The 17,370-nt window shown below is 36.9% G+C and overlaps 1 protein-coding gene across 1 annotated transcript in view; it reads right to left on the bottom strand.

The window, feature by feature from the left end:
- TDRD7 (tudor domain containing 7) overlaps positions 1-17,370 on the bottom strand; it is an 84,574-nt gene that overhangs the window by 3,008 nt on the left and 64,196 nt on the right. Inside the window, exons 12-16 of the mRNA XM_003940065.4 lie at positions 16,289-16,375; positions 13,215-13,349; positions 10,918-11,028; positions 8,543-9,045; positions 4,648-4,808 (exon numbers count right to left, since the gene is read on the bottom strand). Coding sequence (XP_003940114.1) covers positions 4,648-4,808; positions 8,543-9,045; positions 10,918-11,028; positions 13,215-13,349; positions 16,289-16,375 — 997 coding nt within the window. The remainder of the gene's footprint in view (positions 1-4,647; positions 4,809-8,542; positions 9,046-10,917; positions 11,029-13,214; positions 13,350-16,288; positions 16,376-17,370) is intronic.

The following is a 17,370-nucleotide window of genomic DNA, read 5'->3' as shown; positions in this document are numbered from 1 at the left end:
TGTACTGGAGCAGAAGCCAGTGAGAAGTGGCCTGGAAGCCGGAGGAGAGAGACCTAAACTGTAATTGACAAATTGCTGGGGGTGCATGTGAATAAGTCTGAGAGTTAAAAACTCCAGGGGAACCCAGTCATAGGGCCTTGCCTCCCATACTTTTGAGAGTTTTACCTCCAGAAGTACTACCTGGTACTCACAGTAAATATTAGGGGGAAATCTCCTCATGGTTCCAGATGGGGGAGGAGAAAAGGAACATCTTGAAATACACCAGAGCTTTCTGTTCTTAACAAGCTCTGTCCTTGGAAGAAACTATTTTACTAGGGCCTGACCTGCTGGGATTTTATAGAGCTTAACATTCCTGGGGGAAAGGAAATACCCATCTCCACTCCCCTGTAGCCATCCTGCTCCACCAAAGCTGAGGGAAAAAACCCTAAGGAGCACTGGTAAAGTTCCCAGTCCAGGGGCACAGGCTCAACAAAAGACTGAGACTGATCCCTCCACACTTCCCAACAACAATAACAACAAAAAAGACTGAGACCTAATCCATAGGACTATAGAACATCCCCCACACCCTAGACACACATTGCCGCTGCTACATTACAAAACCCTTATTTACCCAGAGTTCCTTCTACCCAGTGCATCATGCCCGCCTTTCAACAAAGAACTACAAATGATAAGGACAGGAACAAACAGTTTGAAGAGATTGAGCACGTATCAGAATCAGAGTCAGAATTGGCAGGAATGCTGGAAATATCAGACCAGACCAGAAATTTAAAACAGCTATGATTAATATGGTACCAGTGTTAATGGAAAACCAGACAAAATGTAAGAGCAGATGGATAAGGGAAGCAGAAAGACAGAAATTCTAACAAACAATAAAAAAGAAATGGTAGAGGTCAGAAACACTACAAAAGAAAATGAGAATGTCTTGGGCTTATTGGTAGACTGGACATGGCCGAGGGAAGATCTCTGAACTCAAGGACATGACAACACAAACTTTCAAAACTGAAAAGCAAAGAGAAAAAGACTGAAAAAAAGAACAGAACAAAATATCCAAGATCTGTGGGACAACTATAAAAGGTGTAACAAATGCATAATGAGAATTCCAGAAGGAGAGAAAGGAACAGAAATATTTGAAACAATAATGACTGAGAATTTCTCCAAATTAATGTCACACACCCAACCACAGATCCAGGAAGCTCAGAGAAGCAAGATAAATGCCCCCCCCACCCCGAAATAAATCTAGGCATATCATATTCAAACTTTAGAAAATCGAATATAAACAAAAATCTTGAAAGAGGTCAGAAGAAAAAAATCACCTTATCCATAGACAAAGATAAGAATCTTTGTTCTGACTTCTCAGAGAAGCAACTGACTTCTCAGAAATCATGCAGCAAGAAGAGAGTGTTGACAAAAAAAAACAACCCACCAGCTAGAGTTCTGTACCTTATGAAGTTATCCTTCAAAACTGAATGAGAAATACAGACTCTCAGACAAACAAAAATTGGGGGAATTTGTTGCCAACAGACCTACCTTGGAAGAAATATTAAAGAAGTTCTTTAGAGAAGGAAAATAATATAGGTTAGAAATTTAGATCAACATAAAGAAAATCAGAGAAGGAATAAGTGAAGGTAAAATAAAACTTTGATATTTCTTTTTCTTAATTCATCTATTAGGGTTTGTTAAAAATAATAGCAACAATGTATTTCTGTATGCTTGTGTGTGTGTGTGTGTCTGTGTGTGTCTGTGTGTGTGCACATGCACTTATATATGAGTGAAGTAAATGAATGCAATGAACAGGGGCCTGGAGGAAGGAATTAAGATTATTTTGTTATTATACTGTACTTGCACTGTCTGTGAAACAGTGTAATGTCACATGAAAGTGGACTTGGATTAGTTCTAACTGTATGTGGCAAACTCTAGGGCACTCGCTAAGAAAAGGAAAAAACAGAGGTGTAATTGATATCCTAAGAAAGGAGAGAAAGTGGCATTGCTTAAAATGTTCAATTAAAATCACAAAAAGCAAAAAAAGTGTGGAAGACAAAAATCAGAGCAAAGAATGGGAAAACAAATAGAAAACAGTAACAAATGTGGTAGATATTAATCCTACTATATTAATAATCACTTTAAATGTCAACAGTCTAAATATACCAATTAAAAGGCAGAGATTGTCAGAGTAAATAAAAAAATAAGACCCAACTATATATTATCTACAAGACCACTTTATTTTTATTTTTTATTTTTATTTTTTTTTGAGATGGAGTTTCACACTTGTTAACCCAGGCTGGAGTGCAATGGCGCGATCTCGGCTCACCGCAACCTCCACCTCCTGGGTTCAGGCAATTCTCCTGCCTCAGCCTCCCGAGTAGCTGGGATTACAGGCACGCACCACCATGCCCAGCTAATTTTTTGTATTTTTTTTTAGTAGACACAGGGTTTCACCATGTTGACCAGGATGGTCTCGATCTCTTGACCTCGTGATCCACCTGCCTCGGCCTCCCAAAGTGCTGGGATTACAGGTGTGAGCCACCGCGCCCAGCCAAGACCACTTTAAATATAAAGACACATAGAAAGTAAAAGTAAAGGGATAGAGAAAGATATAGCATGCTAACACTAATTGAAAGAAAGCAGGAGTTAGGTATATTCATTTCATTTCAGACAGAGCCTACTTCAGAGCAAGGAAAGTTCATCAGGGATAGAGAGGGGCATTACATAATGGTAGAGAGGTCAATTTTCCTAGAAGACATACCAATTCTAATGTACATGCACCTAACAAAAGAGCATCAAAGAGCATCAAAATACATGAGGCAAAACTGATAAATATGCAAGGAGAAATGAAAGAATCCACTCTCACAGGTAGAGATTTTAACACCCCTTTATCAGAAATGGATAGATCCAGAAGGCATAAAAATAAGGACATAGTTGAACTCAACAGCACCATAAATCAACTGGATGTAATTGACATCTACAGACTACTTCCCCAAAACCGCAGATTATACACTTTTCTCGAGCTCACATGGAACATTCACCAAGATAGGCCACATTTTGGGAATAAAACACACACTAACAATTTAAAAATAATACAATGTTTTCTCTCAGACTACAATGAAATTAATCAGAAATCAGTAACAGAAAGATATCTGGTAAATCACCAAATATGTAGAGATTAAGCATAATTCTAAACACATGGGTCAAAGGATACATTTCAAGAGAAAAAGCATTTTGAGCTAAATGAAAATATAGCACATCAAAGTTTGTGGGATGCAGCAAAAGCTGTACTTAGAGGGAAATTTGTAGCACTGAATGCATATATTAAACAAGATCTACCAGTAGATCTACCAGTAAAGTGGTAGAGCGCCTAGAATACCACAAGTACAAATAACTCTTAGCCACACTGCTGGTGATGCGGATGATGGTACCATGTACTCATTCTTCACAGAGAAGCCTTCTCTGGGGGAGTATAACTGTCACATTTAACAAAACATGTTGTAGCAAAACCTGAACATTAGACAGTGAAAAAAAAAAAAAACCCAAAACATTAAATCTGAAGAAGAAAGCTTGAGTCTAAAGCAGACTAACTGGTGGCCATGCTACATAAAAGTGTTATTTTTGCTTTAAATCCAATTACCATGGGAATTTCCTTTGAATTCTAGTAGGAAGACACAGAGAAGCTGGCAAATATTTCAAAATAAGACAATATATAGCCTTACAATAAAAGCTCATCAATTTCTGACACTGTGTTCCACATATGGGGCAAGGTGCTAAGGACTGTGGGCAGCAGCAAAGGGATCAGGGGGTCACGCTTCAGCTCTTTTGTCCTCAAAACCCTCTGCTAATGCTACATAATGGTAGGGGTTCACAGGGGAGCCACCAACATTGTACTGCTTTCACAAAAGATAAAAGGGAAGTCTCATTAGACAACATTACAAAGAGGTATCATTGTACACCTATTAAATTGGCTTCTTACATTTTAATGATAAGAGGCTGATGTGAATGTAGTGAAATTGCTCACTTGTATGCTTGTTAGTTGTGTTGCAAACTGCAAACTCCCTTGGTCAGAAGATGGTCATATATTCCATGACCCAGGAATGTTTTAAGATTGTGTAATACTCTATTATGTAGATGTATTATAATTTATGCAATAATAATAAAGTATGATCCTCCTATTGGTTATTATAATAGGTTATTTCCATTTTTTTGGTTTGTTTTAGCTAGTATAAAGATACAGGGTTTTTCTTGATATTACAGTAAAAATGTTCAACAATAGGGAAGTATTGATTAAACAGAATATTTTGCATCCATTAAAAAAATAGGTAGGAAAACCATAAAACCACCCAGAAACTCATTAGAAAACAATACTAGATGAAGAAAAGCAGAATGCAATATTATGCCTGTACTAAGATTACAGCTTTAGAAATATGCTTGAAACCAGAGACAGGAGTAAGGAAAATAGAAACAGCAGATATGATGGAGCATGACTGTAACATATCATTGAAATTATTTCCATTACAGTTGCAATATTGTTAGTGCAAAAAAGCAAAAATCCAACATACCCAAACTCAAGAGGCCAATGAGTCAGTACTTGCTAAGTACCCAGGACAAAATGACAATATTGCATTGTTGCAGCTTGAGTTCAGATTCCACAGAAATTACCTGCAAGTTGAGCTGTGACTGCTTGGAAGGGCAGCTTTCGGAACATGTCCACTAGGGGCTGTACTTTTCTTATGTTGACTAATTCGTGTTTGCCATAATCCAGCTCATACACAGATACCAGTCCATTGGTCAGGATTCCTTTTAAAAGCACCCTGTGCCACCTAGATGTACATTAGATTAAAAAGGAAGATAAAACACATAAATATCTCCTTTAAGGGCAAGAAATATTTTATGATAAAAAGAAAAATTAATGCAAATCATGGTTATGAAAAAACTGTATTGTCATAAAAAGTTTTAAACACATTTCCTGCTTCTTTTTCCAAAGGTTACTCTTCTCTGCTTTGCCACTGTCTTATTTGATAGAATTTACTCATTCAAGAGACTTTTATGGGCCTCATGGAGTTAGTGATGGAAACACACACATAAATTGCCAACCATCATTAAGTGGAATGAAACAAACACCATGGAAGATGATCAGGACAAAGCCAGGGGATCCCTTCACTGAAGGAGGGTGGACAGAACATGCTCACATGTCTGGATATGGTACATGTTTGAAAGATGGAAAGAAAGAGAGGCAAGCAGGACCAGCTGGGGCTGAAGAAATGCTTGAGAAGAAAAGCACAGAGGACTGGAGAGGGCATGGTGTTCTGGAGCAGAGCAAACCTTCCAGTATAGTTAGAGAGGGGAATGCATGGAAAAATGGAAGAGAAGTCAGACTAGGAAGGCAGGCTGGGGGCAGATCAAATAAGTTTTGGAGAAAAAAGTTTGCAATTTTAATTATGACAAAGACATTAAAAAGAGAACAAAACACAAGATTCAACCCACCGCCTAAAATAAAGAACCTGGAAAAGGCAAAAGAATATGAGGGAAGTGGAGAATTGCTTCAGATCTGGAGCTCAAGGCACCAGAAGCAAATCCACGTGAATCTACTTATCCCCACTGAACCTACATCAACATCAAAAAAATGAGAAAAGCCTGGACTTCAAGGTTAATATATGAAAGATCATTTTAAAGTCCTTTAGTCTCAAATACATGATTAAAAAGTATTATTACATGAAGGAAAGGAAGATTGTTCATAACAGCTAAAAGAAAAGTGTCTATGGAGGTGGTCTCTGCTGCTGAATGGTGTAAATTGGACTCTAGTTCAGGTGGCATGGTCAGTCTCTGGAACAGGTTTACCAGCCAGAAGCCAGAAGCCCACCAGAACAGCAAGCCCTGTACTGCAACACACTGCTGGACTGGGGCTGGCGGGAATGGACCAATTCTCCAGCCCATAAACACCTCGTATAGGAAACCTATGCAACTGCTATAGGATGAACTACAAAGAAACGCCCGAACCAAAAGGTCAGCTTTCGACACTGTGACTGGGGGTTTCTGAGGGAACTCCAGGAACCTTCAGACAGGCTCAAAGTGCAGCAAGCAACATTCCATGAGTCCCACAGACAACTGGGACACAGAAAGGATACATAATATGTACATGAGCGTTGGGGGCCAAACAGACCTGAACTGGAATCCCATCTGGGCCATTTTCCAGTTGTGTCATCTGTTTAATATTTAATGTAAATTCACTTACAGAAATAAAATATGGACAGTGCCTAGGACATTACTTGGCTAATAATAGGCACTCGGCAAAGGATAGTTATCATCATTATTATTGAAATGAAGACAAGCTACTATAATAAAAACTTCAGACCAAACGGAAGAGAAATTTTCACATGTGGACATATTTTCAGTATAGGTTGCTAATCTGTGTAAGTACAAAACGAGATACACTTGGTTTCCACCAAGAGCATCATCTTAAAATTGTACAGGGCAAATTGGTGGTGGTCTGTGTTTTCAGTCTATAATAGGTGGTATAGACTTAGTTTTCAACTTTCAAAACTAATAGCTTAAGTAAAGGCTTCAGTTTTGACTAGATAACTAAATTTCAGTACTGGCATCACCTGTAATTTGTTAAAAACAAATTCTGGAGCTCCACCTGCAGAGAGTGTGATTCAGAATGCCTGGGGTAAGGAAGAAGAATCTGCATTTTTAATACGTTTTCCAAGTTATTCCTATGCCAAGATAGATTTGGAAACCACTGTAATAAAAATACGTATATAAAATTCCTAAGTCTTAATTTACCCCAGTTGGGAACAAGGTTTAGTATATAGTCCTGAGTCTTAAGAAAGGCAGAAGCTCTAAACATTTTATATTGATTCAGTTCATGAAATTAAAAATCAGATTATCTGTTTTTATATACAAAACATCCCTTGATTATCTGGGACAAATTAACTTAAGTCCAAGAGTCCCAGGGCAGAATGGTTGAAAGCCATGGAGGGCAGAATGGGGAGTGTGAAGGCCAATACCGTATATCTCCAGTTTGTGTTCTCCTTCCTACACAACCCCTTTCCTCCCAGGTAGAACTCCTCATCTTTAATCATCGTTAATCTGCCCCCCAGAAAATGATGACATTAGTTTGGTTTTTAATGGTGACTGAATTATCTTACAAAGAGTTCTGATTAAGGCAACCTATGCAAACTAAATTAGACTCATTTATGCTTGCAGTTATAAATAAGACAACAGTAAAAATGTTTTTTTAAAAAATGAAAAGCTTATGGCATACAAGTTGTATGTTTTTTCAAAATGAGAGCTATTATACCCTTCACTTTTGAGAGTTGAAAGTCAGGCTTTTTCTCCCATGAAAATGACAAAATTTTATATATGCCTATGTTTGCTGTCTTAAGAAAGAAAACACTTCATATGAAAAATAAGCAGTTTGACCTTTTAAACTGAGTTTTGGGGTGTGTGTGTTGGGGGGGGGACTGTTTTTTGAGTTCAGCATCAACAAATATGCTTGTGCATTTCTCCTGAGCAAGCTGGCAAAGAAAGAGGACAGGGCATTGTGTCATTTCCCAAAGCTTCATGGCCTGAGTGGAGAGTGGGGTGTCTGGGCTTCACTTGGATGAAACCAGCATATCCTGAAGGGCTTTGGGGAGGGAGTTGTGGACTCAAAAGTGAAAATATTTTTAAAAAGACTGAAGTGCTAAAGAAATGTAAGAGAAAGTATGTTCTCACAACCCCAAGGCCAAACAGTAGTGAAATAAGCATTGTTGCTCATGATGAAAGATGGCAAAGATGCCAGGATGCAGCTGACAACATAAAGCAAGAGTCTTGCCATCTTCCAACAAGTGATTTTGGTTCTAGAAATCTATCCCACAAATAAATAATCAGAATGCAAAGATTTATGTTCACTATTATAATAGTGAAAAATACAGGAGAAAAAACCTTACATAACAAAATAAAATGGTAAGTAAATTATGATTTCATTGGGAGAAAGAAATTCTGTATGTCATCATTAAAATAGCTACTATAAGGATTCCTGAAGAAATTTTATCACATGGAAAAATGTTCACAGCATAATGTTAGGTGAAAAAGCAGGTATAAAGTTATATAGACTAATAATATACCAACTACATAAATATGCACATATAAAATTAGAGGAAATACATAAGTAGTTTAACAAGTATTATGTGTGGGTGGTTGATTTTAATTTCTTATGCTTTTTTTGTATTTTTAAAATATTCCACAATATTTTTTTATTTTTAAAATAAAAAGTCATCAAATAAAAAACCCTGGTTATTTTCTAAATAAAAATATTTTCCTAATATAAAAATAGAAAAGAAATTTAAACTTTCATTTTAGTTATATAATGGGTTTTAACAGGAATATGGCCAATATATTTTTGATAAATGACATTGTTTTCAATATTAGAAAACTGCAAAAATTACTGAGTTTGTTTCATATTCAAAATTCCCATTAGTACAGTTCAAAGTCCCCCTGACAAGATGAAGACTGGCATCATTTTATACATTTTTCTTAGGAGTAGAATAAAATGCTTTGTCCAAGGACCTACTTATTTTCCACTTTTGCAGCATATACTTGGTCTTTTTCTACCGCTATGTGGCGTTCTTCAGACACGCTGTAATATAGAATCATCTCTTCCATCAGAACTTCCAATTTATGTATCTCCTGCCAAGGCTGGATGACGAAGTAGCCTGGGTGACAGGCCACAGGCACGTACACATCCATGTGTTCCCCTGGCTTTGACAAGAGGACAGGAGGTGGTAGTTCCTCCGTGGAGAAAGAGCCGGTGTGGTCTACCATGGACTTTTTGATGACATCTGTGAGGTTCTTTCTGAAATTCTCTCCAGTGTTGCCTGACACAGGCACGTTGCCATTTTTGCTGTCGGGAGAGCCAGCTCCACTGGATATGGCACTCAAAAACACATCCTTCTGATGCTTCCACAAGTCTGCATTTGTAATCTGGCGATTAATACTGCGATGAGGATCAGGGAAGTTCTTAGGGGTAAATAAATAAACATGTGCAATCCCTCTGGTTTCATCCACTTTTGTAACCTTTGGAAAATACAAAAACAATATAAGAAATACAAGTTCACATTAAATTTTTAGAGGCAGTTATAGTAACCTTAATCATTAAAACACAGTATTTTGCCAAAAAACTTGCTAAAATCCATTTTATTTCAGGAAAGATAAATTATCACAGCTTGGCAATGAATGGGCTCTAAGTCAAAATAGTCTAGGAAATAGTGTAACCTTATGGAAATAAAAAATTTCCTAATCTTTAAAAACTCTGAGAAAACTGTAACTTGCTATAGGTCATTATCATTGAAAGAAAGGGATTCTATATATCATGATTAAAATAGTTTAAATTAATGACATTTCAAAACACTTAAAGTAGAAATTATAAGTACGATGAAACCCCCATGTACTCAACACCCAGCATCAATCATAAAAAACAATCACAATGATGGCAAAATGATTTATCCTCAAGACTGGGAAGGGAAGGAAAAAGCCCTGATATCCACCATATCTGTAAGCAACTCTCTTTCAAATTCTTTGTCTGACCCTAGTATGTATCCTCTCCCCTTTCCCCATCTCCAATTACATGGGAGGAGAGGGACCTGGGGAGAAGAAGAAGCGGGCTTCACAGAATGGGTCAAAATTAGTTTTACACTTGTTGCCCAGGAGAGCTTTTGACTACCTAACCACCTTAATTCTTTCTGCCTCAGGGGTGTTTGTATGGAAATACCATACATTAATAATTGGGACTGTATTGCTGTGTGTCCCAAGGGGCTAGGTGACTGTTGGCTATTCTCATCAGCAACGCTGGTTTATCTTAGGAATGATAAAAATAAGATACTTCCAGCCACATCTATCTTTCACCAAATAGGGATAGAAATGAAAGGCAGGAACATAGGCCTGGACAGAGGGAGATAAAAGCAAGGCAACCCCTCTATAGTAATTTACTTAAATGTTTTTTTCCAACAAGATGACTCTATTAAATTCATCCTCTGAAGTACTAATCAAATACTGACTGCAAATCCATTTTGATATTTATGATACAGAAGTACAATTTTTAAAATTAGCAAAAAGTATTTGTATTGAGTAACCATCCAATATTCTGGCTTTAGGAACATAAAGAGTAGCTGAAAAAAACAGTATTATGTGACAACTGAAGAATATGACATAGTACATAAACATGTAATTGTACACAATAAACCCCAGAGGAATACAAAGACAGAAAAATCAGTGCTAGCTAGAATAATTCGGAGGTCTCCATGAAGGTATTTTTCAAGGACATTTCATTTTAAATGTTTATATAAAACAATAATGCAATTTTCATCAGTTAACAGAGAAAAAAAGTATCTTCTTAAGTTTGTATTCTTTGAAATATGAACAATGTTTCTGATTTAAAGACGCAGAAGTACAGAAAAAGAAACAAGAGATAGTGAAATAAGTGCAGCAGATTAAATAAACTAAGAAAAAGAGGCTAAACACCACAATTACAAACAAATGATTTGTTTATATTCTATTTTATGAATGAAAAAGAAATAAAGGGTTTATTTAAACGATCTTCAGAAACATTTATCAAGAGATATTTGGTCCCTTTGTTGAAGACTTAATTCCTTATCATGAAGCAAAATACAAGTGGAGAACCAGCTCTGGTATATTAATAATGGAAAAAAGTATAAGAAGGGTTTAAAAATAATACTGGAGACATAGGATAACTTCTTAAATAAAAAAAGAATTAAACCATAAAATATCTTACAGCTACACATGTAGCCAGTCCTGAATATAAAAAATGTGTTAGATGTGGAAGCATCCATTTTACAGTGAGATAAAATTCCTTCACAAAAACTAAATGAACCCTGATGGCTGCCAGCTCCCTCTCTAAATCTATCAGGCCTAGTAAGATAACTAACTAACCTTAATGCTACAGTCCGAGCAATTCAAAACAGAATCTCTTAACCAAAGCACGGCATCTGGTGTCCACATGCCAATAGATTGTGGAAGATCTGCTAAACAGCACTTAATGGCCTGGAAAGAAAATATGATAAAACAGTGAATACACCATGCTAAAATACCTAGTTATGAGTAATGTTAATATCATTTTCCTACAAATCAAATGTTACCGAGATATACAGCAAGCAACATCTAATAATGACAATCACAATTCCTGGTTTGAGGATCTGCTATGCTCCCAACTCTATTTCTATAAATACCATTGTCTTTACTCCTATATGAGCCAGGGCTAACCCCCAGCACTCCATATACTTCACACTGTACAATACTTCCGCATGTTGCAGTCCCAATTCACAGATGGCGAAATAGACTCAGAAAGACTGTATAAGATACTGAAGTTGCAAAGACAGGGTTGGGACTTTTATCAAAGTCTACCCTCTAGCCCAACTTAAAAAAAAAAAATGTCATTTGGAGGAAATCTGACTTCTGTTGCTTCATTCAGCATTTCCTGAGTACCTCATGGGTACCAGGCACATTTGCTTGCCTTTTGAAGGAGGTTGTAATGAGAATTAAGGAGGGTGAGAAGAACTGAAATCCACAGGTCCCTAAAAGCCTCCTTTTCCCCAGTGCTTTTTAGCTCCTACCGCCACTATATAAGCATCTGTAGAACAGCAGAGGCTAAAAGGTGAACTCAGGGATTTCCTTCAGCTTCAAGCAAACTCGAACAGACAAAAGCAATTTTGTGAAAGGGACGAAACCCAGTTCCAGGATTCCTTTTCTTCTCTGAGCCCCTTCCCCTCTTCCTGCCTTTCTCCCTCAAGGGATGTAAGCCTCTCACTCTGTTCTGGGTGGAGAGGAGGTCATTTAAAGCAGAGGCAGCACACTTGGATATCTGCTGGGCAGGCAATGAGGGAGTGGGGCAGGCCCGATGGGGCCAGCACAGAAGTCTCCACACTCCCAAGGAGCACTGCCCCACAAAGACGAGTGCGTAGCAGCGTCAGATTTTCCAATTTGTCAAGAGAAAAGCTACAAGTAGGAATTTTTTGTGTGAAATTTTCTAATTTTAAAATCCTGGCAACCAATTCACATTTTTAAAATACTGTAAGAGCCAAGAGCCAAAACTCAATATTTAAGGGTTGGCTTTGGCTGACAATCCATTGGTTTGGTACTATGATCTTGGGGAGATGCTGTGAGCCAGAGGCTTGGGCTAGCTGGCTTTTAAAGTTTTCTCAACCAGCAGTCTTCATATCTGTCAGATAATAAACCTAGATAAGTTTATGAAAGAAAAAGTTTAGTGATTGTTAATGCTGTAGCATATAAGTGGTACTGTTGTGGACTTTTGGATAGTCAGAGTGGTGGGACAGATTCCCAAGTGCCCTCCAGCCCAGGGGATCCTTTCTAGGTAAGGCTGGCCCTGCATGGTTGTTCCAGTAAGTGGTATTATTAAGTCAGACTAACACTTAAAGGTCTATCAATTTCCAGAATTATGGCTGAGCAACAGACAGTAAAATGATTTTGAAAAAAGCTTCTCTGTAATAGTCATGGCTAGAAAAAGCAATGGTGATGGGAGGGAGAGACATGTCAAAAGCCATGCTAATTATGAACAATGTTTTATTCACTGGGTTTGATGGCAAAAGATGTCTTCTTGAAAATATTAGTAAATGGGCATTTTGAAGTTGTAGAATGCTGAATAGTTCTATTTTTTAAAGATATTAATTTCTGCACAAATCCTCTACTTCTCCTAAAGGTAATGAGTAGTTCTAAACAATTCAAAATATTCAAAATCCTTATGATCTGAACATTCACAAATAAGGAAATAATCAGCTGAAGTTAATCTTTTAATTAAAATGTATGGGGGGAAAACACTGAGAAAATGTGTCTAAACAGATTTCCAAAGAAAATGGTTACCTAATAAACTATAAACTCTAAAAATACACATTTATACACAATATCCTGCAACTGTGTAGAAGTTGGTACTGGCATCTAATTTCAAAATGGAACCCGTAACTGGACAACACAGCTTACTGACTGGATGTTTCTGAAAACAAACATTTCTCAAGCAACACTGTAAATATGACTGGTCTTCTTGTCTAAGTCAGCCACATTTTACTTCTGAAAACCAGTAGACAATCACATTTGGAAAACTTCCAATGTTCTTAAAAACTAACTAATGAGATCAAAACTGAGAAGGCATCTTACAATAAGATTATGAACACATCCAAATCTGTTCCAGCAAATCTCCCAGGCTGGCAACATTGTACCTGAGGTGGTATTGCAATCATTTCTTGTAGAAACCGAGGTGGAATTTCCCTGAGCTCTGACACTTTTACAGATGTCACAGTGCCAGAGTCCAGGAACTGAACATCAAGAGCCCGACTGCTGTGAACGTTTGTGATCTGAAATGAGATAAGTGTTGGCTAATTTATGAGCATATTCAAAAGACCAAAATGCTTCTGTGCAATTACATTTTGTACAATCCTGAACTGCATATTAAAAGCAACAGACTATCAGTGTTAAAATTTGCCCTTAATTTAAAATGTATTTATTTACTATTCTTTTTTTTTTTTTTTTTTGAGATGGAGATGGAGTGTCACTCTGTTGCCCAGGCTGGAGTGCAGTGGCACGATCTCAGCTCGCTGAAACCTCCACCTGCTGAGTTCAAGCTATTCTCCTGCCTCAGCCTCCCGAGTAGCTGGGATTACAGGTTTCTGTCACCACACCCAGCTGATTTTTTTGTATTTTTAGTAGAGACATGGTGGGGTTTCACCATGTTGGCCAGGCTGGTCTCAAACTCCTGACCCCAAATGATCCACGCATCTCAGCCTTCCAAAGTGCTGGGATTATAGGCATAAGCCATCACACCTGGCCTACTAAATATTCTTTTAGAGTAGAATTGCTTTCAACATCGCGTTAATCTAATCAGCAAACTGATAATAAACAGTAAAATATATTTATTATGTCTCCAATTCTGGGACATGACTTATTATAAAATTATTTGATACATTATTATATGTTGCTGATTATAAGATACAGTCTGTTCTCCAAAATATTAAAATATAAGGGAAAAACTATTGTTTTGAGGTCAAAGCAATGATTACCTTTGCAATTATTTGCATAACTATCAGGAATAAATACATAATTAAATACGGGGTCTGCTTTTCACTACTTTTTCTTCCCTGACTTTCCATACATCACTACGAGAATACGTACTCAAACCTTTTGTCTATTTTGAAGGCATACAATACATAATTTGATAATAATAAAAATAATACTAGGCATTTATCTAAAGTATTTGGACATACACTGAGAAGGCTTCTTTTTGCAAAAATGAATAACCTAAATTTAAACATGAAGATACTCAAATTGTGAGATACTTTAAAAAACAGTGCTATTCTTCAAAGGCAGGAACAGCAAAAGAAAAACTGAGTAACTGCCAGGCTGGAGGATACTAAGAAGGCGCGCCAACTAAAGGCAATGTAGGATCTGGGATTGGACGCTGGACCAGAAAAAGGACTTTGTGGGACAATTCAGGAAATTTAAGTTCTGTGGATTAACTAATGGTTTTGTATTGTGTCAATTTCCTGAATTTGATAATTATGCAGTGGTTATATAGATGTTAACATTTGCAGATGGCAAAAGCCCAACAAGACCTCTTTGTGCTATTTTTGCGACAGTAAAATTATTTCAAAATAAAAAGTTAAAAAAATTAGTATTCGTACATTTATACATTTTAAACTAAATAACACAGAGCTTTAAGATCTGAAGAATGCCATGATCTTTTCAATGAGTCATGTTTTTGAAGTTTATACCTAGGCATATAACCTTTGGTCATATGACCCAAGATTTCAGCCTTCTGACATACATTCACATTAATAGCAGTAATTACTTCAAAACTGCTACTTTTATTAAAGTAGACAGAACCATTTTATTTAGATAATGAAAAAAAATCAATACAATTAAGTTATCAAAATGTTGCTGTGTAGCATTTAAAAATTCAATAAAGCAATGATTCTTATCTTGTGGGGGTTGAGAATGTTATAAAAATTATGCATATATTTCCCCTAAAATATATAATACAAGCACACACACAATTTGCAACAATTCCAGGAGGGTTGAGGGACCCGCTGAAAACAGAGGTCCTTGCACCTAGGTTAAGAACCTCTGCATCAAAGGGAAAAAAAAAGGAAAAAAAAAAGCCAATTTTTTTTCTTAATTTTTTTTAAGGCTTTTGTTTTATTTTTTATTTATTTTTATTTTTTTGGTTTTGTAGAGATAGTATCTCACTACTTTGCCAAGGCTGGTCTCAAACTCCTGACATCAAGTGATCCTCCTGCCTTGGCCTCCCAAAGTGCTGAGATTACAGGTGTGATCCACCTCAAACTAGATGGAGGGAGGGAGGAAAATCAACCACAAAAATCCAAAACCTGCCTTTTAAAAAACATATAGAAACACAAGATACACCATAACAAACCTCCTTTCAAGTTAATAACTGAGCTTGCAAGAAAATATGACAATTGTTAGTGATTAGAAATAGAAGAGTACTGAACATTAAAGCCAAAATTGTCCTGGGCAGGAGACATGGCCTTAGATCCTGGCAGGAGGGAGGGACGATCTGAGATTGCCCCACGAAGCCACAGTTCTTAAAGGGATATACTCTCAATGGAAGAGCAAATTTGAAGAACAACTAAGCAAGATGTAGTAAAATTAAAGATATGCATTCCCAATACCTAGAAACTCCATTCCTATCTATGTACTCTGGAAGACATGGAAAGGAAGGTTCACAAAATTAGGAACAATCTACATATCCATCGTCAGGAAGATGGAGTAATAATGCTGCATATTTATACTGCTGAATCATACAGCAGTAAAAATAGATGAACTAGAGCTGCACACATCAACACGAATGAATCTCACAAACATCATGAAAAAGCATGACCAATACATCTTACTACTTAAACTTTGAAAATATTTATTCATTTATACTTATTCATTTACTTTTATATTCTATACACATATTCATTAATATATTTCCACTATCTAAACATTAAAAACATATAATAAAAGTGTGTCTATAGGTACAAATGCAATAATAATATAAACAAGTAAGAATGAGAAAAAAATAAATAAATAAAACTGGGAGTGGAGGCAGGAGCAAGGAGATGTAAACTTTGACCATAACTTCAATCAGAAAACTTCAACCATACTGGTCATGTTTTATTTCAAACTGATGATGAATCTGTGACTGTTTATTCCATTATAAAAAAAAAAACCTACATGTATATTTGAAATATTTCACAATAAGTTAAGATTAAAAAGCCAAGTGACTGATTTTTACCTCTACTCGTAACCATTTTCCTTTGCAATGGAAGAGGCAGATTTTCCCACAGAAGGGTAATGAAACAAAGCACTCGGAGGTCATGTGCTACAAAACAGAAATGCATGATACTCTTATTACTCTTAGCAAATAGCATATTGCTACACCATTAGAAAAACAGATCACTGTGGCACTGGCAGACTTAACCCATATGTAATCAGACTTCTTGTGAGCCCTTTCCCCACAGGGAGTGCACTGCAATGGATGCAGCAAATACACAGGGTTACAAAACTTTTGACTTGTTACTCATACATTTGTTGACATCAGTAGTTTACTCTCCCTACATGCACATGGCTCATAAGACAGCATTGTTAAAACGTCTAAAAACATTAGCATGGAGATCATTATGATTCGTTTAGGCACTGGCTCCATCAATTACACAAGAAGAGAGGTGTTGAACCTGACAAAAAGGAGAGCAACATGGATGAAAAGTGAGGAGGTTGTGCTAGTCATTTGTAAGGCCTATTCTTTTCATCTCTTCACATTTAGATGCACAGATAACATTTTAATTCCAAAACAAGAGAAATGTTGTCAACGTGAATATGTATGTCAGTGCTGGTTAAATATCAACAAATCACAGCTATAAAGATGAGGTCTCGTTTTCCTCTTCTGCTATAGTTTGAAGTTGGGGGTACCTGTCCATGGTCTCTTTCTGTTCAGGGTGTGTGTTTCTACTCTCCCCAAAGGCACTGTCTCACTTAGGTCACAAATGCAGTAGGAAATATTGAGTCCTTTTCACCACCATAGGTTATAAGGACAACATTTATACAAATGAGTCTCTGGAGTCAGCCAAGCTGGGTGGTTTCGTATCAGCCAATCTAGGGGGTTTCAGATTTTTCCAAGGTAGACTTAAAATTAAACCTCTGTAACACAGAACAAGATCAAGCTACAGGAATGTCTCAATTCCAGACTGTACTTTAAGTGCAGGTTTAACCTGATTCAGTGCATATTTTGGCATACATATTCTACATAAGACACTAGATTAGGTACTGTAAGGGATGCAGAAAACTGGTAAGGCATAGTCTATGCTCTCAAGAACCATA

The sequence above is a fragment of the Saimiri boliviensis genome, chromosome 2 (genome assembly GCF_048565385.1).
Source record: "Saimiri boliviensis isolate mSaiBol1 chromosome 2, mSaiBol1.pri, whole genome shotgun sequence".
Classification (NCBI taxonomy): domain Eukaryota; kingdom Metazoa; phylum Chordata; class Mammalia; order Primates; family Cebidae; genus Saimiri; species Saimiri boliviensis.
Note: the sequence above shows the minus strand (reverse complement) of the source record. Positions and strands in the feature narration are given on the sequence as shown.